The sequence below is a fragment of the Daphnia pulex genome, chromosome 8, assembly GCF_021134715.1.
Source record: "Daphnia pulex isolate KAP4 chromosome 8, ASM2113471v1".
NCBI lineage: Eukaryota > Metazoa > Arthropoda > Branchiopoda > Diplostraca > Daphniidae > Daphnia > Daphnia pulex.
Window position 1 is genome coordinate 13,004,951 of NC_060024.1, and position 21,290 is coordinate 13,026,240.

Below are 21,290 nucleotides of genomic sequence, written 5' to 3' on the forward strand. Positions count from 1 at the left end.
TTCAAATTGGGCCAGTTATTTTTATAAAACAAAGATCTTCACCAGGCCCAGTCTCTTTCCACTTGTTCAAAGGAGGTTATTAGGCCCTAGACATTTCATTGTTTGATCTCATGTGTATTTTATTTCCAATTCCATCTATTGAACTACATTTATCTGTTAATGTGAATAAGTATATAAATATTAATTTAATATGTCATTTTGCTGATTAACTTTCAATTGAAATGAAAAACCATATTATAGCGTCCTGCATTCCAACCGCAACGACATTTTTAGAAATTGGGTTACAGCCGAAAAAGAACGCGTGAAATTAACCGCAAGTGCGGAAAGCGGAAGTGCTACTGCAAATGGCGACGAGAACGGAAGTCGAGGTGGAAGTCGAGGTGGCCGTGACGGTTGAAGTGGCGAACGCCATCAAGAATCGGCCGCCACGTACGTCCTCGGGCGCATTGAATCCGGGCTCGATCACAACCGGAACGGCCGTCATTTGACGAGCGACACGGGCCGGTTCCACTGGATGCTCGATCCTATATCATTCCATTTCAAAGGTAAATTATAATTTTGTTTACATTATTCCTGATTGAATTGTGATTTCATACTCTTTAGGTTTTGGCAGAAATGCTGTGCCTTCTTCGCTTTCCGGCTCGTTGTCGTCGTAATAAAGTCCACGTCCGGGTTTGTCGACTTCCAGGAAAATGTCACGACGGCGTCGTCCTGGAACGCAGGCCAACAGTGCGGCCGTTGTGGTGGTGCAGGTCGTCACGGTTACTGCCACCGAGGTTGCAGTCACGGTGGAGAGGGTCAGCGTGACGGTGGCGATGAAGAAACGGCCGTCGACGTCTTCCGGTCCTATTACCTGCTCGGCCATCGACGGATAAGGATATCCGCCACTGCTGCGGAAGTAAGTCGGGCTGAGATAGTTGTAATTATAGTAAGGCTCAGGCTCGGCCAGAACGGCGGCCGACCAGCAACAGGACAGCAACAGAGCGACGATTGCCAAGCGCATCTTTGTTGAATTTCTCTGTAGAACTTTGAGGATATCGCTCAATGGCAATGGAACAAGTTGGAGTGCAGAAAATCCAATGGAGCCTCTTCCTTTTTATACGGAATTCGGATAAAGCTGGATAAAAGACTGCTGCATCCTCGACAGCCTCTGGACGATTGATTTCTGTCACTCTTGATGATGGGCAGTTGTGCTACCGACGTAATTGCTATGCACTTTGACGTGTTAGCGTGCAAGCGCATTCGTATGCAACTACGAAGGGAACATGCTATTTGATCACGCAGCCTCCAGCACTTCTTCTTCGATACAAATTAACTCGTTTCATCTGCATTTTTCCAAGAGAGAAGATGAAGACGGTGAACTGGTCATCCCGTGAGAAAAAATCATCGTGAACTCTACAGCAGAGACAGAATGCCGCGGAATCAAAAGATGACACGAAACGACCGCCCATTCATGTCAACGACAAGACATCGGAGCCAGAAGGCATTTGAAATTAAATTTCCCGCCTTCTTTTTCCCCAATTTTTTTTTATCATTATTTATTCAGCACATTTGGAAATTCAAATTACATTTTTGCTATCGTGAGAAATGGGATGAAACACAATTTCATTTAGTTCTGTCAAAAGCTGAGATCTCTCGCTCTTGCACGCACGTCAAGTTTCTTTTGCCTTTATTATTATTGTTCCAACTTGTCTTCACGTTAACATTTGTCGTTTTTCTATACCATTTTAGTCCAGCAGATTTAAAATGCTGAATCATGGTTGCTGGGTAAACCTACCTAAGTATCAATGACTGACTGGATTTTACCATTATTTATTTCCCCCATGCTGATAAAATCAATTCTAAACCAAACATTGAAATATCAGGATTTGCGTCGTGCAGTCTAAACAGTTGATATAGTCACGTCAACCGAATCGAACCACATATTAATCCCGTATTTGTATAAATAAAAGATTCGAGAGCATTTTTGTTTGAGATGAGATAGAGAATTCAGTCAAATAATCCCTTTAAGTTTGCCATCAGGACAACAATACTCGTCATAGATAAAGGAAACTAAAAATCACATGTGACCTGCAGGGGTCTAATCAGATGAGGACGAGTTTTCTAAGCCCCCCAGTTATCACCTCCAGTAAGTTTTAAAAATAATCATCATCATCTTGTTGACAAATGTGTCTGATGATTACGTACATTTACTTTTTTTTTGTGGTTACGGAATAATTTTAAATTTAAATCGGTTGACTAGAAAAGTCCGCTAAAGTAGCACAAGCACTTGTGGTACGCAACAGCGCCTTGCCTGGCAACAGCTCGAGGACGAGAAATTCTATCGCATTTTGAATGCGCGCCATTTTTAAACATTCAATTTTGCCTCCACATTCAAAATTACCAGGATAATTTTTATTAGACGTATAGCTACAGGTATGCATGCTCTACTTTCACACTTAAACTCTAAACAGCAACGTGAACACACTAAAAAGATAAAATAAGCATTGAGTTAACAAACAGTCGTTTGATTCAGGCACACACAAAAGACTTGAGAAAGTAGCGTTCGCAACCTCTTTCGCGAATGCAATCCTTGATATCTTTCCTGCCTACTTTGGGCTCGAAAGAGCAGTGCTCGTTCCCATTGTCAGGTTGGCGTACTTTTTCGTGCTCCGTCAATTTGACAATCATCTGATGTTTGGCCTCTTTCATCAGCTCAGCGATCGATTCCGCTTCTCGTCGGCCGACCTCAACGATCTCGCGGCGCTTTTCCTTCAAGTCTTGGGCGCTCAACGGATGATCTAAAGCCATGATCTCATCCGCATTGATAGTCTGAGGTGTCAGGTGACGAGTGGAGACTCTCAGGTAGACGCTGTTGGTTTCATGGAGAAGGTAAACGGCCCGACTGACTTTGGCTGCCTGGCTGATTATGCGATGAATCAGCGGCAGGGCAGGCGATTCGCTGTCCCATCCCGCCTCATGTCGTTGGGTTGCCAATTGCACGCTCCACTCCACCAAATATTGGAAAGCTTCCAGCTCGGGAATGACGAGTTCTTTGACGGTTCGCGTTACGATGCGCACGGACGCAATTAAATTCTGCCAGCCGTCGATCATCTGTTGAATGCCATTAAAATTGATCAAGCTATCCGGAATTTCGTCCTTGTTTACGTTATTATTTTCTGCCTTCACCGTCGACGAACATGGATTGGACGTAATACGGCGCCGTTCTTTCCAGGTTATTGAAGCTCCGTCGAGTTGCGTAGCGAAGTCTACAAGCTTTTGAAAGGTGTTTTCGATTTCAAGCGATCGGTTGCGAAAAGTTTCCGACGCCATCGCCAAAGTGTTGTTGAGTTGGAGAGAAATGAGTTGCGTGATCTCCGGTGAGGGTTCCGTAGGATTTTTCGGATTGCCCAGCAGGGCACGAAGTAAAATGATGGTCGTTTTGAGGGAATCGGGCAAGGTGAGCGACATTATTTGCAGTTGGGACAGCCAAGATTGATGTTGGACCAACGCACTGTACTGCAAATGGCTTATCCGGTTCAGAATATTACGGAAGCTCTCCGGTCCACTCTTATTTGTGCTGTGCTGCTTCTTCGGGTTGAAGGATCGAGTTCGTGTTAGGACAATATCGGGAGTCGAAAAGGCCAGCAAAATCAGATCGCTCAAAACTGCCGTGCCGGTCGCTGTCGCTGAAAACAGTTGGTCCCACTGAAAATCATCGGGATCGGTCATCACCTTGCGGAACGTTTGATAGACTCCAGAAATGTTCATTAACATTTGATCGCCAGTCTCGATGTCACTGTCGCTTACACCAACGGCGCGCTTTCGTCGAAAAGGATCGGTTTCATCGACTGCGAGCCCGACGGATAAATAATTACAGTCGGGGCAATCTGAGGATTCTACTGCAAAGGATTCTGCTAACTCCGCCTCTCTCGACGACCGAATCAAGCGGCGAAAATCGTGGGCAGTTTCCTTTGCAACCAACGTCTCAGTGATTGCGTCTGCTCCTGATTTTTCATCCTTTTCGAAATATTCGAGAATGTCGTTGACGTTGATGGCTTTGATAATATCCTTCGGGGTTTGACTGACGGTGAAGTCCTGAAGCACCTTCAACTTCCCGTGCAGTGACGTCAAGAAAGTGGTGACCTTTTTCATCTTGACTCCGTCGTTAATAGACGCTCCCAAATCCGCCTTAGTCTGGGTCAGGGTGCTGTTGGTCTGTAGTTGTTCAGCCGAAACTCTTTGGGCCAGTGTTTCGGTCTCTTCGTAGTCTTTCAGCAAAGAATCCAACTCTTTTTGCAGCTTGGTTAAATGCGCTTCAGATAGTTTGACTTCGGCCACAAGATCTCGAATTTTGTACTCGGCTGTTTCGGCATCTTCAATTAACGCCAGCACATCCCAACTCAAAACGCAGCACATCACTGAAAAAGAGCGTTTGAAAATTGTTATGCAGTTACGGAGACGAACTTTGATTATATAAAATTTAAGTAAACATTAGAAATGAGATTTACGTCCAAGAAAATTTTTTTCCTTGGCTTGGCTCTTCTGTAATTTATGCAAATTATCAAGTACGGCGACTTGTTGATTTTTTGTGTCGTTCAATTTGGAAAGCGACGCGGCGACTTTTACTTTTTCGGTTTCCATCTGACGTAATGTTAGCTTCCTGTTGCTGTTTATGCTCTGGCTGTCTATGAATTCCTTTCCAAGACTGAAGGATTTCTCTTCCAGATAGGAAACAAAAGCCACGATGATTGGGACAGATTTACGGTACTTTGCAATGTGATTTTCAGCTTCTGTAACTGCCCCTGAAATTGAAATGAGTGAATCGTTGACGAACGGCAAGATATCGGAATTATTGTAGCGATCCTGAAAATAGCTGATCATCTGAGATGTACTAAGGCCTTTGAGGTCCGTGGTAACAGCTGCGTCAAAGCTAGACCAATCGCCATCAGATAAATTATCTTCAAGGGGATCGCCACTGGTGTAGTCTTTGACGCAACGCTGATCTTTCTCATTATTCCGGCAACTGCTGCTGTCATTCATTTTGAATATATCGACCAATAAATGACTGAAATGCGTCAAGGTTTCGTTGAATGGCCAGCTAACGTCTTTCAACATATTTTTTATTGACGGCCGCTCAAGCTCGTGATAGTTGAAGTCTTCGTAAAATTCGTCAAATGATTGGTTCGTATCGTCGGTTAGACCTGATTAAACAAAAATAAATGGATAATCGACCGAAAATTGACATGAAACTTAAACAAAAATAATTCACAAAAATTAACAAAATTATTGAGATCGTTGTAAATGCAGGCCTACCGTTGTGTAGAATCATTGACAAAATTGCAAAGGCACACCAAAAAGACAAGTAAAACATTGACCGATTTGGCATTGATTTTTTAACCCGTTGATTTGCCATAGTTACCAACCTAAAACCTATAGTGATGATTTTTAACGACTCCCGACAAAACAAGAGTGCTCTCACTCAAAACTACGCATCGACATTTATACGTTTTTTACAAAGAAGTTAAAAAATCTGTTAAATTCTCTGGCCCATGCAAAGAGTTCAAAGAGGTTCACATTCAGATTTCATCAAGGGTTTTCCCAAAAAAAAAAAAACTTTATCTTTCTGTATGACGCTAAAAGTAACAGACATGCAGTAATTCAAGAAGAGTTAATAATTTCGCAATTCAGCAGTAGTTATCTGAATGAACCCGAACTCAGAGTGTATACAAAACACAGTCCTTGAGAATGAGTTATTTCTAAACAAGTCCATGAAATTATCCAATATCTGAACATATGTTTATTAAGACACAAACATCCACTGTTGACCTAAAACACCGGGAACGCAGCTCATGGCCCACACTTCAACTCCGTCGGCCACGGAATCTTGCGACACCGTCAGACACTTTTTCCAGTCGTTCTCCAGACGGCCTCGATTCAACTTCCACTTCTGGCCGGCGCCCTGTTGGCCGTTCTTTTTTTCTGACTGAACGAGGCGAATGTTGGCGACCGTGTTGAACGGTGCCGTGATGCATTTGTTCCAGCCGTTGCAGATGCGGTCGCCGTCTTTCATCCGCCAATACTGACCAAGTTCGTGACGGCAAGACTGCTGGACGAGCTTGGTTCCATCACCTCCGTCGTTGTTCAGACTGGCCAGACACTTGCCGGAGCCGTTTTTCAAACGCATCGATGACCTAGCGTTTCGCCGACTGTTGTCAGCGATAGGATTCTGATACCGAGTGGGTGATGGCGTTGTGATGCTAAAGTTTGGGTCGGACCTCATTTCGGAATTGTCGATACCCTGCAATAGTTGCGCTTGTTTCTGGAAGCAACAGCCACAGGGAAAATTAGAATAATTATTAGACTATTAAATGGCAGTTCAGTTTTTATACCAACAGTTCCAGTAATGTTTTCCAAGGAGAAGGCGTTGTTGTGATTGGGTCCTCTTGTCTTTGATTTATCGGGTACAGCAACCACGAATAACGTTCCAACAGGTTTTTTACTGCGATCATTTGATCTTGATAAATTTGATTCGTTTCGTTTCGCAGCCGTGCTTCGAGTAATTCCTATTGAAATAAAATTCCGTTGGTTAATATAGTCTAATAAAAAAAGAAATGAGTACTCTGCACCATTTGAACTGCGTATGTCCGATCGACGACCATCATTTGCTGGGCGAGGCCGATTTTCAGTTTGATTAATTCGTCACTACGGCGCTGATAGCTAGCTTCGAGTTCTTCCCGCAGCTTACGCTCCGTTACGTTGGCCTTATAATAGAAACATGATACGTCAAGACAGATTTACTTGCAGCTTAACAAGTCAATAAACTTACATTCTGTTCCCCGGCGTCTATTTTTTGAAAAATGATTTTAAGGGCTGAAGTCTGAAGTTGACGTTCAACTCCCATCTGTCGAAAAGAAAGCGAACGTTTCTTGTTATTTATTCTTTGTAAAATTAGAAAAAGAATCAAACACAAAAATGGGGCTACAACTTACGTCGGTTTGGATTTGATCTATCATTTTTTGGAGTAATTCCTGGTCTCTTTGAACCTGTCCAAAGGCAAAATCAAATGTGAGTCGAGACGTATTAATCAAGGCATTTTTTAATTATACACAAACCTTTGATTCGATTCTCTGAAAGCTGTCGATGACGGTGGTATTGATTGATTTGAAGTCTCCTTGTAAAGCTGCAATCTAGGTACACGGACTAAATGAATTATTACACTAATAAATGATTAAAATTAAAATCACATACCTGACTTCTAATAAGATCATCAATTTTTTTATTCGATTCCACGTGACCAGAAAGTAAACCATCCATAATAGTCTGCAACTGTAATTTAACGAGCGTATTATTAAGAACTGATGCTAAGTAGAAGACTAATAATTTACCCTAGTGGTTTCCATTTTGTAGCGGCTGTCTATGTCGGACATGACGGATTCGAAGCGCTCTTGAATCTGGCGCTCGATGGACATGTGAATGGACTCGTCAATTTTGACAGACATGACCAGCAAAGACGATGCGTAAGAGACGAAAAGCTTCCTATCCGTAAAATCTTGGTTGGCGTAGTTTTTCATAATTCGGCCCAGATCGAGTTTGGAGGCCAGGATGGACTTTGGACGGAAGCGGTATCCGCTCCACTGGATCGATTTTTTCGCTTCTCTCAGTAACTGCTGAAAAGTTACCGTGTTCATCTGCCGAAACTGTGAAAATTGGCCTAGCGAACTTGAATTGGCCGAATTCTTGTCTCCAAAGAGTGCTGGATTTTTCAACAAACTCTCTAGCATGCCGTCAAAATCGTTTATAGTTTCATTAGTCGAATGCCCACCATCAGCGAAAAAATCGACAAGCATTTGTCGGCCTTTAGAGTCGGTTGTGTTGTAGATGCGATTGATCATCGAGGCCATTTTGTCTGGCCGCTGGTTCTCCTTTTCCCAGTAGAGCGACTCCCAATTGTGTAGATTATCTGACTGGACCACCCGTTGTTTAGTCATGGCCAGCAGTTGTTTCACAGCCCAGTAAATGTTGGAATGCTGATGGTCGACAACTTCGGTGTCGTCGAAAGTCTCGGCGAAGATGCTGTTGGCCGACTCGGCGATGAGGCGCTTGGCATCTTGTGGCGTAAGCAAGACAGTCTCATTGTTGGGGAAGCGACCCATCAGCCGGTTGAAGAACTCGCCGGATTGAACGCTGCTGAGGCGGACCGTCGTTTCCTTCCGCCTGGTTTTCTGCGACTCCAGTCCCAATTTCAATTTCAAGTGGTAAAATTGCTGAGGATTGAACTTCATTTGCTCGGTCAGAGTGTCGCAATCTTCGACCGATGAGCAAATCATGCTGAACCGCAGGAATTTTTCCTGCTGGTATTGTTGCCGGACGCCGCTCAGAGCGTATTGGCCCGTGAGTTTGTGTCTGGGCGTCGTCGCCACGACCCATTCGAACGGCAAGACTTCCAGCTGGTGTTTCTTGACGACTTCCCCGAGAACGCCACTCAAATACTCGGCAATCTTTTCTTCCAGCTCATCATCCCACAGGTGAATAACGAAACGCAATTCCGCCTCGCCAGTCACGTTGTTGTGAGAACTGACGGCGCTCCGGTGATCCAGCAGAGCAATGGGCGTGAAGAAATAGCGCTGATGGTGCGGGTGACTCTTCCGGATCGTTTGGTCGCCACCGTGCTGGTAGATTTTGACGCGGAAGTCGCGATAAGGCATCGATTTGACGGCCAGCGGAGACAACTGGAGATTGGCCCAGGACGATTCCAATCCTGACGATGTTGGGGCTGGAACCTTGCCGTTCTTGTCCTTGGTTGCCTGCAGTACGCTGAAACTCTGAACTCTAGAAATGGCAATCAATAAGGCTAACAATAGTCGAAACAAAAATTTTAGCATCATGATGGTATTTTAAGTTGTGACGTGGCTGATCACAGACAGAAGTGCGGCAGTTCTCGGCAGTTCTCTCATTACAGCCACCCATCATCATACAGCCGACGAGGTTTTTATTCCATTCTTGTGCACGAAAATTTCTGTTGGGATGTGGGGTGTTCGTCGGTAGTTCGGTGATCCTACGCAGCTTAGGTGATCATAGGTCACACAGATAAACAGTCAACCGAACTGGAAATGTGTGAATTAATGTAAACACTCAAATGATAAGTCAGTGTGAGTTTCAAGTCTGGAAAAAACCAAAGGTGAAAGGGTAATGGTCAAATAGCAAGAAGTTAGTCGTCCGGAGCAAAGAGTAAATTTAACATTTAGATTGATATCTTGTTACATTTGGGGATAGTTCATTTTCGTTTAGCCAAACTAAATTTAGGAAAAAACCCAGGACGTCATAAAACAAAATCAGGAAAATCCAGGAGATGTTCAGACTTTTCTTCGACAAAAAGCGCTTCACTTTCTGCTTCGACCGCAAGTAGGAAATAAGATATTGTCACTGCGACAGTGCGACTGGAAAAATTTGAATAAATAAAATAAGAGTGCAGACGTGCCTCCTTCGCTTGGCTTGCAACACTATATAGATAGCCGTTACAGCAGGCGAATCGAAATCCATATTTCATTCCTACAAAAGACCTCATTTCACCATTTCGTAATGATGTTTTTTTTTCAAATTAGAAATTAAAGTGTAATTATCCTTAAATGTTATTTTATATGGTAATATATAATATATTTTGTTTTATAATAACACATGTAGGTTCCGTTTTGATCATGGACCGCCAATCCGTCTTGGCACTAGTTCTGCAGATCTTGCTGATAAGCGCCGAGTCGGAAAGTCAACCGAAAGCCCCGTCATCTTGGCCAGCAGCAGACGTCATCCATCTATCCCCGTTGGCTGTCAAATCGATGCCCTATCGTGATTTCCGCATTAAATTCTACCGTCGCCAGAACGATTTAATCTACGATGTTAGTAGAAGTGCAGGTGAAAATCAGCAACCGGCATCCATTGGTGACGTGCGCTATTTTTACACGCCCATAGGATCACTCGATCACCGGAGTGCCGTCAGCTACCACAACAACGTGACCGGTGAGTCCGAATTGCGTTTCGTTATTCACCTGTGGGATGATGAGCTAGAGGACGCGATTGCCAAGTATTTGAAAAACGTTCTCAAGACACCGGTAAGAAAAGAAGATTTGGAAGTCATCCCTTTTCAGCGGATCTACCTAGAACTCAACACCAAGCTGCAAGAATTTGTCCAATTCGAATCGAGAAAAGCTTGGACTCATTATTACGTGCAAGAGAGGTACATCTGGCCCCGAATGAAGTGCCCATCCACCATGGATTGCAACAAGATGGCTGAGCAAATGAGGCTCAATCCAACCCAGTTCTCCGACTGCTTCCAACTGAAATTCCTAATGGAAGCCCAGCAGCGGAGCACACAATTGTTGAAAAAAGAGATTTCCATCGAAGCCAGCAGTCTTGTATTAGGTCGACTCTACAGCCGAGTCGAATCGAAATTCCAGCGTCAAAATTACGTTCTACTAACTCCACTAGACACTCGACAGCTCATCTTCGAATCAGTCAATAAAATCATTTCGCAAAATTTCGACGACGGAGCAGTGGTGGACGATTCCAACATGTACGCTTCACTCGAGCAGCTGCTGGTACCTTCGAAACAAAACATGAATGGTCAGCCGAAAAATCCATCCGACGGCGGTTGGGATTTACTTTACTGGGAGCAGGACGAAAATTACCGACCCGACAAACTGGCCACAATCATAAATCAAATTTACAATTTCTCAGATTCAAATGGTAAACGCAAGTTGATTGAGGTTTTTCGACTAAAAAGTGACCGCTCCAAAAGTTATTCCGACGCCGATTTGAGCGCCATGTTCGAAAAATTCGCATTCACGGTCGGAGATTTTCTACAAAGGATCGAAGTGGTAGATGAACCGACTCCTGACGATTACGATTGCGACGTTGTAAACGTTACAAAAGTGGCAGAGGACAAAGCACATCTCCCAAGCTTCAAAAGGGAGATGATGACGTCTGAAGCCCTCTTCAGCCAAAGCGGTTTCCATGTCATACCAGATCAAATCAATCAAACAAAGAGCGACTGGGACGCCGAATTTTCAGACATTTCGGAGGAACACAAGACATTGGCCTTGAAGATGCTCATGGCGAGTGGAAATGTTATAAAATGGACGGGAAAAGAATTTGTCTTAAAGCCGCAGAAATTTTCCAAATTGAATTTGGCTAAATTGAGAGGTAGGCAGGCAGATAGCAGGGCCATGTTTAAGATTTCAGTTCCCTACCTCGAAGCCGACATGGTAATGAATCCTAAAATTGACGTCAATTTCTACTGGACTCCTGAGCGTGACTTGAAGGTTCGTCTGCAAGATGCGCTTCTCATTGTAGAGGAAAAATTCAAGCAAATCAAATCCAAGGTAAACACGTTGTCGCCCAGTTATTTGAGCCACTTATCACATTTTTACCTCTCCATAGATGACATCAAATTATACGGCACTAGTAAATGATCGAGAAAAGGAAATTATCGAGTCAACAGCGGCCCGTCTGCATGATGCGCTTCGAGATGTAGACGAAAAATTTCATCAAATGGAATTGAAGGTATAATTGTTGCCGTCAAGTCATTCTTAAACACTTATTATACTACAATTCTATACAGATGAAATCAAATTACACCGCAATGACATCAAATTACACGGCCCTAGTAAATGATCGAGAAAAGGAAATTGTTGAGTCAACAGCGGCCCGCCTGCAAGATGCGCTTCTGGCTGTAGACGAAAAATTCCAACAAATGGAATTCAAGGTATAAATGTTGCCGTCAAGTCAATTAAATCACTTATCGTATTTTAATCCTACATATAGATGGCATCAAATTACACCGAAATAATAAATGTTCGTCAAAAGGTAATTTGGGTTTTTGTTCGATAAGCCTATCATGACTCTATTGGCCTTCTGACTTTATTGGCGATGCATGATTGCGTTTTCAGATGCTGCACGATTACACAACCCGACACGAAGCCTTAGAGGAGAACACGTCGAAAAAAATCAACGAGTTGCATCATTTGGTCGAACAAGAGGTGTCGAATTTGGGCAACCAGACAAATAGGCAATTTTCCGAGCAAACTGCTATTCGAAATGCTCTGATTGTAAGTGATGCGTACAACTATTGATGCATTATCTACTATAATCCATTTACATGCTACATCACATTGTTGGGGATTCTACCAGCAATCTGTGAAGAAGGGACAGGCGATTGCACTGCAGTTGTCGAATGAAGCCTACGAAGAAAGTCTGCGTCAACTACGTGCCCAAATAAACCGAGGGGCGAAACTCGGCCGGATGCCGTCGTCATGCCGAGACTTGTGGACGATCGGCCACTCCCACACGGGCTACTACATCGTCCAGGGCAACAACAACAAACATCCGATCGAAATCCTTTACTGCGACATGGCCGACAGAGGAAATGCCTCCAGCAGCAGCGCATTGCAACGAGACTGTACTAAATGTTTCATTCCTTTGCCTACTCTACAAATTGACTAATTCGAAATGTTGACGTCTTACAGACAGCAGAGCCGATTCCAATGAAAAGTGGATCGGTTATTCCGACGTCAAAACTTCCTCCGTTTACTTTTACGCCCAGCGCTTGACGACGTTCAGCCAGCAAGGAGCGCCAGTTCCATTTCAGGCAGAGATTTTGAATGCTGGCGGAGCCTTCCGCTTGTCAGACGGGACATTCAGCGTGCCCACGCCGGGAATTTATCATTTCTCCTTCAGCGGACTGAGAGCGGCCGCCTATCATTTCGTTCACGTAACGCTGCAAGTCAACGGCAAACGATTCGGCTCCGCTTATTCGGGCACACCGGAGAGCAACAAAGTTCCCTATCGCCCCACCAGCCTGTCGTTGCAATCGGTTCTCGAACTGAGACGAGGAGACCAAGTCCGTCTGTTTCTGGAAGCTGGAGCCATCGGAGCCGAAACACCGTGCCAAGACTGCGTCCATTTTAGTGGCATGCTTCTGACAGAATATTTGTAGCCTGACCCGTAGCTATAGAAAAATGTCATATACAATACGCATAATACAAAAATAAAAGACACAGAAAGAGACAGTAGGAGAAAGCGGACCTAAACTAGAAACTGAGAATAATTTAGATAAGGGAAGAAAATGTAGTACGAATAATAAGTACACTTGAATGTGTGACTCCTATTTTCTTTTTCAATAAAAATCCATATAGTTGTCAAGTGCTTTAGTCGTAATTGAATTGACACAAACTGGAAAAAGTTAAGGTGGCCAAAAATAAATGACTAAAACGCATTATCGCGAAAAATCTGGGAAAATGTTTGCAAAAATGGTTTTTCCCCTTTGCAGAGACTAGTAATACACTTTAACTCGCACATCGAGTCTTGTAAGTCTCCTTCTTAAGGTCATGTTCTCATCCTTCTTAAATAAGTAACAACCCTAAAAATCTATAGGAACTGGGATACCTGGGATATTATAACGGAATGAAAATAAAGCGTTTTTGTACCCGAAGATTAAAATAATTTTTAATAATTTGGTTGTTGAGCCAATTTAAAAAAAAAGTCAATAAAACATATCAAAATAAAACCCGTTTTTGAATGTTTTCTCCCAAAATACAAGAATAAGTTACAATAGATTAATAAAAATTTTTCCCCAAATGAGAGGCGAAACCCAAATGTAGTACAGCAGTTACTTTTATTTAATTTTAGTAAATTAATTCCCAAGGTTTCCATCTTCGCAGTTGTACAAGCTCAGCTTGGGAACTCTCTCTCCTATAGCATATACATCATGCTCGCAGAAAATTATTATTCCAGATTGATGAAAGTGGAAATCAGATGCACCAATCAAAAGGGTTGGCGTCAGCAGCCCTTATCGTGATTCAAGAGATCCTCTTTCTTAGCGGTTGGGTATTTCCAGTGAAATTAATACCGAAGATTCAATCGCGGATAAGATGCAGACTGCAGGCAAAACTGCAAGGACCAATAAAGTTGCGGCGATTACGCCACTACCATGCAAATGGCCACTCCACAACGCGTATATATAAAGGTGGATTGGAGTTCTGCATTTTGGAAGAAGTTGAATCAGTAAGATTTTACTTCGCTTGGGATCAACATCGAGATGCAGCGTCCCGGCATCGGAGCCTCACGATACGCCAGCACCGGGCTCATTTTACTGGTGCTGCTGATGACGCAATTGACGACAGCAGTTCCTCAACAACGTAAGTCTCGATCGTGTTTCGTTCTTTCAACTGTTTAATAAGTTGACTTCAATTGATTGTACAATTCACGCATGTAGGGAGAGCTGGAAATAAGCAAAGGGGAACGACAACTAGAGCCCCCACCACTCCAAGAGCACGTAATATACCATTTTGTCTAGCCTAAGATTGAATGATGCGGAATGATGGTCATGTTGACTTGTGTTACAACCTACTGGATCTTAATTACCGAATTTGGCAGTGACTATATATGAGAAACTGGATGCAGCCGACAACAAGGAGGGAGGAATCGCTAAAGGGATTGAGAATTTCAAGATGATGATTGGCGGCAAATTCAACTGGGAACATCTTCTCTCGCCTGCACCGCTCAGCGTCTCCGTTCTCGGTGACCTGATGGTGCTCTCCAGCGTGGCTCAGGATTTCTCACTGGAAAAAGGTCGCCCGGAAAATGGATTCCAGTACATGGAGTTCCCCAAGAGCTTCCGCGCCACTCTGGTACAGATCAGCAACACAGGCTACACTACGTTTCTCAAGGCCCACACCAATATGGACCAGATCCGGCTGCACACGATGGCCGTTCCGGCTCAAATGAAGGAGGCAACGACTATCCTGTTCTCCAGGAATCCTGCAGTTATCGAAAAGTTTATAAGCCTTCCTCTTCAGCGCGTTCTAAGCTCCAGCCAAAGTTGCGTCACGCTGTCGCAGGACGTGGTCGATGGCTTTGAAAGCCTTATCTCTTTGACGATGGAAGTCATCGCCGTTTCGACAGCCACCAAGGGCATCTCAGAAGTGGAACAGGCAAACATCAATCGCCAGTTAAAGACAGCTAACGCCACTTTGGCCGAAAAGAGACACATGAAGGACCTACTCGAAAAAGAACACTCCGAAATGAAAGTTCTTTTAGAGAAAAACCAACAAATCTACGAGAAAACCTTGGATGGCATTCCGACCGGTTGGCAAACTGTCTCTATGAATTTCTTCGGAGGGATAGCCAATTTATTCTCACGAAAACTCAATTCGGCTCTGGACGAAGAAGGTACTTCACCTTCGGTTCCACCGGAGTCACAAAGCGGTAAAGGGGCAGAGTTCGTCGACTCGAGTTCCTCTGACTCTGACCGTTACTACAACAACAAATATCGGTCAAAGAACATCCAATGTTTGCAAAAGTCGAACATTCTAGATAGCATCATCGAAATACAAGAGATGGCAAACAAACTCGACGAAAGAGACGAGGAATTCAAGCCGTTGAATTTGGCATCGAATGGCGGATTCAAACCAAAGGAAGATTTAAAAGTACTGAAAGGCATTAGTAATCAACACTTTAAATGCTCTCCGGTTGAGGACAGTGTTAAATCTCTTCGAAAATTGTTAACGACACTGAAAGAGTATTTCTCTGAGTTAGCAAAACCTCAGGAAGTCGCCGCCAATAAAACGAAGGCGGCAAATACTACAGAGGAGGAAAACGAGATTCCAGTCACAACTGCAACTAAACCAATGTCACTGTTAGAGAGTGCCATCAAAGAATTGGAGGCAGTGAAGGAGTTGACTCACTGGATGCGTGCCAAAGCCTCGGAGGGAAAACAGCCGATCCAGAGCAAGAGCCCGCTGTCTCCGCCCACGCCGAAAGGCGGCCTTCCAGGCGACAACGCCGTGGCCAACGCCCGTTTCAAGGTGACGCAGGCCACCGAGGTGTTGAGGCAAGCGCGAGAGAGTGCCGAAAGTACCCGAGCCCAGATGATCCAAGTCAACAACGAGTACATTCAGTACATGGAAAAAGCCCAAAGCCTTCAAATCGAGTCGGTGTCGTACGACGAAATCATCAAAATGCTGTCGGAAGGCCTGGACATCCTCAGCAAACTAAAGGGCCACTGGGACAAGCTCAATCGATTTTTCCTCACCATCAACAATTTGATCAAAATCACGATGGACACTGAGCTCAGGATGTTTGTCAAAAAATTGGAGAGTGCCAAAGACGTCAAAATCCTGACGGACGATGTCGGTCTCCAGTTAACTGCCAATCTCATCTTCGAGTCGGCCATGAAAGCCAATCAGGCGAGCTTCTACGTCTATTCCATGTCCAGTTTGTATGTCAAAGTCTCCGACAACCACATCATGGACAGCCTGGCCAGTTTAGACACCATGATCAACATGGATCCTAAGAAACACGACATTCAGTCAGTAAGGAATAAATTGCTGGCCAAATGCAAGAAAGACTCGGAGGAGATCATCAAATTGGTCCTCGACGAAAAGCAGAAACTTGTTGAAGCAATCGACACGCGCGAGAGGGAAATTAAAGAATCCTACGCTTTTCTCAAGAAAATTCCCCGGACGCAAATAGCGACGACACCGCGACCCAAGTCGAGGGGAAGACCGACAACAGCGAATCCTGTTTCGAACGATGACGAGTACGATTACTCAGATGGTGGGGATGAAGAACAAGAAACGGACGATTCCGCTGACTACGGTGAGCCGCAACCTGAAGATCTTGAATCGGCTTTCGACATACCCTTATAAATGGTCTTGTTCTATCAATCAATCCTCTATCAAGACTCAAGAGTAAATACTGACGTATTCCTCGATCTATCTAGATTTCTCTTCAAAGGTGATTATTGATTACTCTTCAATATGAATCTGTTTAGATATTTCCTACATGTCATTGTCTCAGTAGATGCTGTGTCTGTATACAATACACAAATATTAGTGCAAAGTATATACGTATACGTACTAACCGAATGGGACGAAAAACAAGCTTTGCATGGTAGTTACCTACTTCATTTATACGCGACACGTTCTCCTACAATAATACCGGCAATCAATTTCCAAAAGAAAATTACTGTAACGCAGAGCCTTGAAGCGCCTTGAAGGGACACCATTATTCACACCAACAACTCAGGAATAATCATACTACGACACGATTGATAATCAACGCCACCAAAGAAAGAATAGAGATCAATTTTGTCCTACCTTTAAGCCTGGGAAATCCACAGCCAGGTATCCAAAAGTGCTCCATCCACAGAAATAAGTTGAATCCACCAGGCGGAATAGGAAAAAGGGTGAATACACCCACACTCACATATGGGTGTACTCACAAGGGGAAGAAGAGATCCGGAACTCTGCCGACATCGGTATAGTTTCTTCAATCAAGAAGAATGCTGATTTATCTAAACAAAAAAAATAAATTAAAAATTAAAAAAAGGGTTATGAAAATAATATTGACAAAAACAACAAGTAAGGACAAAGTTGAAAATGAGATGGTGTCTCACCTTTAACCCTTATTGTTAATAAACAGGACAACTTAAAGTTTCTATGCAATATAATAGGCCTAATACTGCATTTGTGCAAGTCATGAATCATTAAAATATATAACAGGTCACAGGGGAAAAATACACAAATCATTATCCTAGCGATGATAGTGAGATTGTGGTCAGTGACAGTAACAGCACATGCAAAACTGGGCATGTCTTATTGTTGAGATGGCTGTGAGCCCGCCTCAAATCTGCACAAAGGAGAAAGTTAAAGTGCAACATCAACTTTCAGCCATTACGTTCTGCCATGCATCAAAATGATAAATATGACAAATGCTCGTCAAGCACCAACATTTCACAAATTTTAAACAGGTTTAACTCTTCTATTTAAGCTTCAATAATCATTCTTATCTTTCTTCCCCATTTGCATTCTTAATTTTAGGCTATTACCTGCCAAACATGGAGAGATGGGAGTTCACACGACGACCACATTTTTACAATTTTAATTGCTGCACTATTTTGCGTGCAGCCAATTAGGATATAGTTCCGTTTTCTATTTAATCTCAAACTTGGTCTGTTTTAAGTGCTTTTCGTTCACAAAAGTTATGAAGGAAACAGAGCAGACGACAGAAATTTTAATTCGTCATGCTAATTAAGGTATCGCGATAGAAAATTCAAAATCGATTCCCCTAAATCCAAAACGCTCGATTAAAACGATTAAAGCGGTTTTTCACGGGATTTCAAATAGTTCGTCTCCTCAAGTTACACTGAGCCTGAGCCGAAGTTAAGATAAAAAGTAAAAATTCCCTGATTGAATCTTTTTTACGGACTAGTTTGACTTGCAACAAATTAGAAAATTACCCGGCCCATTTTTTTTTTCTGACTACTGAAATTTGGATCCAATTAACCATATTATTCCGATTTCATAATTTTTTTTCGAATCGTCAAGAGAGTAACGTCAAACGTGTCCTGGACGGCTGGACGTTTCCTTGCAGCACGCACAATCTATGCAGGTGACATCTCGGGCATTTAAATTTTTCTTCAGTTCGGTTTCGGGACTTGCACCAAAATTGGATGCAAAGATGCAAACGCCGCCACACCTTCATTTCTCCCAGTGACACGCATGTCTGCCACGATCTCGTGCTGCTATACGAATAATAATAATAAAATAGCGTCGTTATCAGCCACGCAACAAGCGGCACGCTGATGCACCAAATCTTCGATGATTGACTGTTTTATCAATTTGATAAAATTTTCTTTTCAATTTTATAATAAATAATAAAACTCTGTGGTGGAACAGGTAGCAACAATCGTGTCTATGTTGTATTACAGCTCCCCTGTTGCCAAATCGTTTTCTCGCCCTCAGGTTTTAATGTTGGCAATTGTTTGACGTTTAAGACTTTAAGACTATAAAGAATGTAGGTCCACCAAAGTAACTAAGTATACTTATTGTTGCGCAACAGCGTCTTTTGTTTATCACAACAGCTCGAGGCCGGGAAATTCTACCACAATTTGAATAGACGCGCCATCATTTAGGCTAAAAATATTCAGTCCGTCTTTTCCCCCACATTCAAAATTGCCAACCGGATACACGCCTTTTTATTTGAGCACGTAATAATACGCCCCACATTTTTTCACTTAAACGAATACTAGGCGAGCATACAACATGAGCGGACAACGTCACTGGTCTCACAACTTGGTTTCGGTTTTCCGGTGCAATAAGAAATAATGCAAATATGTAGGTGCGCTTCAGTTGTGCGTGAGCGCAGTTTTCTTATAGATTGATTGATTCAAATGAAATTTATTATGATGTAACACTTGTTGCCTCTCACCGGGTATACTTCATCTTAGTTTAACAATGAAAAAGAAAAAAACAAACAAACAGATTTAACATAATCTCATACCCAATCGGTTGCCGGTTAAAGTAAAAAGCTCAGCGTGACAACACCCAACAACAGCGTCCATCCAGCGACGGATGAAGCCGCTCCTTGTGTTGTTGGCTTTGGCGTAGTCGTCGTTGGTGGGGTTGTTGTTGTCTCCTCCGTGGTAGTTGATACGGTAGTTGCTTCCTCAGTGGTAGTCGTCGGAACCTATAATAGTTAAGCGAATTTCGTGAGTTGTATCTTCTTGTACCTAACAATTTAAAACTTACGGTTGAAGTTGTCCCTGGATCGGGAACGATTTGAACGGGTCTCGAAGATTCTTTGACCCAGATGACGTCTTTCTCGTGGACAAAAGTCGCCCTATAATTATGCGCACCGAATACATTCAGCGATTCAATTCATTTTCTGTTAACAAAGCGCAAAATGTGAAACTTATATACGAGATGATAATGGGTCCGATGAGATCAGCCGGTGGCGTCCAGAGAACTTCGACGGATTTTTTGAAGCCGTTATTGGTATGGGTTACGCCAGACTATGTCATTTAGATTTCAATAATAATCAGGGTTACCAGTTTATATACAGATGAAAAAGAATAAATGTCATATTAATTGATTTTTACCTTTGGTGCCTTGTAGTTGGGACCTTTCGACGGAGTTGGGCAGTCCATGGTCTGGATTTCGCTATTGGGAGTTGTCCCATCGAAAATGCCAAGCGGCTCGGTATTCTGGCCAGCGGCGTCAAAGGCCATGATCATGAAACCTTTGAATCCACGAGAAAACGGGTCGTTGGCTTCCAATCCGCTTTTGATTCCCAACTGAATCTTGAGACTTTCGCCCACATAAATGGTCGACTGTTAAATTGAAACCAGCAAATATTTAAGAATTTAAAAACAAATTGTATGCGATGGAAAACAGCCAAAAATTTTATGTCACCTTTTCAACAATGATTTCAAACGGGCAATCCTTCTGTTGCCAGTCCACTCCGTGTTGTGGAGTCATCGTTGCGCAAGCTTCTGGCGGAGCGCCATTGGGAGTGGCGTCGACGGAAATGCGGCAGCATCCGATAACCAATAAAACGAGGCATCCGGCCACGAATGGAAACGATCGCTTCGACTCCATCATGTCTCCGATCTCAATTGACTGTTGGAAAATATGGCGTCTGCTGTGTGTATGGCGATCCGAACCAGTACAGACGGGAGATATCAGTCAGACAACAAATAATATCTGAAGGGACTCGAAAAGGTTAATCGTGTTTTGATGTCGGTTTGTTTTCCCAATCTATCAGGTGTATACTTAACAAATCATCTTATCTTCGTCACATTTGGTTTATTTTGACAGAGTGAGCCTGCAAAGTGCGTTACTTGTCCAGATAATCAGTTTTATCGTGAGGACTAAAAAGCAAAAGACATTTTGGCTTTAGTTTCGTAACGTGTGGGAATAACCCACTTGAATTTTCTATTTAACAAATAAGAAAGTCGATTTGATTTAAATTTAAAAAATAACCAAAAGAAAATTAGAATTCTTGAGGCGGTCACCTGGTCAAAAGTCCAACTCTTCCTCGTCGACACCCCCGAAAATTCACCCTCCTTGACCTTTTCCCCTCATTTGCATCTTTACCTTTAGGCACCGTAATAACACCGATAGGCGATAACCAAACCACCCCTCACTGTCTGCTTGAGGTTTGACCTTAACCAACTAACGGGAAAATTTTTAAGTGTAACCGTTTCGTTATTTTAAAAGAATAAAAAGACACCAATGACTCGAATCAGTTTTTACGATCTTACTCAAGCCTAAAATCGTATACACAAAAGTAACTTTTTCAAAAGAGGAAAATGGCGGATTGAAATCATGCACCTTTGGCGCGTGTTTTGAATTCCCCCTCCGGTGCGTGTGTGTTTAGGAAATGCGCAATTATTGTTTTCCTTTTTTACTTGTTGCGCATTTCACCGGTCCATTACGTGGGTACATGAAAGTATGTGTATAAATACGTCTTATTAT

The 21,290-nt window shown here is 43.0% G+C and overlaps 5 protein-coding genes and 2 long non-coding RNA genes across 9 annotated transcripts; 3 read left to right on the plus strand and 4 right to left on the minus strand.

The window, feature by feature from the left end:
- The first annotated feature begins 31 nt into the window (after nt 1-31).
- On the plus strand, nt 32-681 carry LOC124200894. 2 transcript variants are annotated; one of them, XR_006877410.1, is made up of 2 exons: nt 32-161; nt 241-681. It is a non-coding gene; the product is annotated as an uncharacterized LOC124200894 (long non-coding RNA). The 2 variants fall into 2 exon arrangements; XR_006877409.1 differs by having other exon boundaries at nt 37-169.
- On the minus strand, nt 94-5,656 carry LOC124200855. Its single transcript, XM_046597198.1, has 4 exons — nt 5,296-5,656; nt 4,491-5,183; nt 597-4,400; nt 94-524 (listed from the first exon to the last, which is right to left on the minus strand). Exons 1-3 carry the CDS (start codon nt 5,393-5,395, stop codon nt 2,512-2,514), a joined length of 2,682 nt encoding a protein of 893 aa, XP_046453154.1. The 5' UTR covers nt 5,396-5,656; the 3' UTR covers nt 94-524; nt 597-2,511.
- Nucleotides 5,657-5,761: 105 nt separating this feature from the next.
- Nucleotides 5,762-8,997, minus strand: LOC124200854. The gene is made up of 8 exons (XM_046597197.1): nt 7,368-8,997; nt 7,231-7,308; nt 7,095-7,169; nt 6,972-7,025; nt 6,809-6,883; nt 6,609-6,743; nt 6,372-6,545; nt 5,762-6,301 (listed from the first exon to the last, which is right to left on the minus strand). Exons 1-8 carry the CDS (start codon nt 8,865-8,867, stop codon nt 5,783-5,785), a joined length of 2,610 nt encoding a protein of 869 aa, XP_046453153.1. The 5' UTR covers nt 8,868-8,997; the 3' UTR covers nt 5,762-5,782.
- A 341-nt stretch (nt 8,998-9,338) lies between these two features.
- Nucleotides 9,339-13,326, plus strand: LOC124200852. 2 transcript variants are annotated; one of them, XM_046597193.1, is made up of 8 exons: nt 9,339-9,558; nt 9,664-11,354; nt 11,413-11,535; nt 11,594-11,737; nt 11,797-11,838; nt 11,922-12,080; nt 12,163-12,430; nt 12,498-13,326. In XM_046597193.1, exons 2-8 carry the CDS (start codon nt 9,678-9,680, stop codon nt 12,965-12,967), a joined length of 2,883 nt encoding a protein of 960 aa, XP_046453149.1. In that variant the 5' UTR covers nt 9,339-9,558; nt 9,664-9,677; the 3' UTR covers nt 12,968-13,326. The 2 variants fall into 2 exon arrangements, with proteins under 2 accessions (XP_046453149.1, XP_046453150.1); XM_046597194.1 differs by having other exon boundaries at nt 9,437-9,594.
- A 641-nt stretch (nt 13,327-13,967) lies between these two features.
- LOC124200856 lies at nt 13,968-16,875 on the plus strand. The gene is made up of 3 exons (XM_046597199.1): nt 13,968-14,168; nt 14,246-14,305; nt 14,407-16,875. Exons 1-3 carry the CDS (start codon nt 14,069-14,071, stop codon nt 16,677-16,679), a joined length of 2,433 nt encoding a protein of 810 aa, XP_046453155.1. The 5' UTR covers nt 13,968-14,068; the 3' UTR covers nt 16,680-16,875.
- Nucleotides 16,686-18,199, minus strand: LOC124200890. The gene is made up of 2 exons (XR_006877405.1): nt 17,861-18,199; nt 16,686-17,326 (listed from the first exon to the last, which is right to left on the minus strand). It is a non-coding gene; the product is annotated as an uncharacterized LOC124200890 (long non-coding RNA).
- Nucleotides 18,200-19,195: 996 nt separating this feature from the next.
- Nucleotides 19,196-20,509, minus strand: LOC124200874 (putative defense protein). The gene is made up of 5 exons (XM_046597232.1): nt 20,226-20,509; nt 19,913-20,143; nt 19,734-19,825; nt 19,563-19,653; nt 19,196-19,500 (listed from the first exon to the last, which is right to left on the minus strand). Exons 1-5 carry the CDS (start codon nt 20,412-20,414, stop codon nt 19,330-19,332), a joined length of 774 nt encoding a protein of 257 aa, XP_046453188.1. The 5' UTR covers nt 20,415-20,509; the 3' UTR covers nt 19,196-19,329.
- Nucleotides 20,510-21,290: the final 781 nt, after the last annotated feature.

Bases quoted from the DNA above. Each gene is read 5' to 3' on its own strand.
- LOC124200855 (XM_046597198.1), bottom strand. From the start codon at position 5,395: ATGGCAAATCAACGGGTTAAAAAATCAATGCCAAATCGGTCAATGTTT. The intron at 5,184-5,295 runs GTAGGCCTGCAT...TTGTTTAATCAG, and splicing joins GTCAATGATTCTACACAACG to GTCTAACCGACGATACGAAC. The intron at 4,401-4,490 runs GTAAATCTCATT...GCTCTTTTTCAG, and splicing joins GGAAAAAAATTTTCTTGGAC to TGATGTGCTGCGTTTTGAGT.
- LOC124200854 (XM_046597197.1), bottom strand. From the start codon at position 8,867: ATGATGCTAAAATTTTTGTTTCGACTATTGTTAGCCTTATTGATTGCC. The intron at 7,309-7,367 runs GTAAATTATTAG...GTTAAATTACAG, and splicing joins ACAAAATGGAAACCACTAGG to TTGCAGACTATTATGGATGG. The intron at 6,302-6,371 runs GTATAAAAACTG...TGTTGCTTCCAG, and splicing joins AAACATTACTGGAACTGTTG to AAACAAGCGCAACTATTGCA.
- LOC124200852 (XM_046597193.1), top strand. From the start codon at position 9,678: ATGGACCGCCAATCCGTCTTGGCACTAGTTCTGCAGATCTTGCTGATA. The intron at 11,536-11,593 runs GTATAATTGTTG...AATTCTATACAG, and splicing joins TTCATCAAATGGAATTGAAG to ATGAAATCAAATTACACCGC. The intron at 11,738-11,796 runs GTATAAATGTTG...TCCTACATATAG, and splicing joins TCCAACAAATGGAATTCAAG to ATGGCATCAAATTACACCGA.
- LOC124200856 (XM_046597199.1), top strand. From the start codon at position 14,069: ATGCAGCGTCCCGGCATCGGAGCCTCACGATACGCCAGCACCGGGCTC. The intron at 14,169-14,245 runs GTAAGTCTCGAT...TCACGCATGTAG, and splicing joins GACAGCAGTTCCTCAACAAC to GGAGAGCTGGAAATAAGCAA. The intron at 14,306-14,406 runs GTAATATACCAT...CGAATTTGGCAG, and splicing joins CCCCACCACTCCAAGAGCAC to TGACTATATATGAGAAACTG.
- LOC124200874 (XM_046597232.1), bottom strand. From the start codon at position 20,414: ATGATGGAGTCGAAGCGATCGTTTCCATTCGTGGCCGGATGCCTCGTT. The intron at 19,826-19,912 runs GTAAAAATCAAT...TAAATGACATAG, and splicing joins CCAACTACAAGGCACCAAAG to TCTGGCGTAACCCATACCAA. The intron at 19,501-19,562 runs GTAAGTTTTAAA...TAACTATTATAG, and splicing joins ATCCAGGGACAACTTCAACC to GTTCCGACGACTACCACTGA.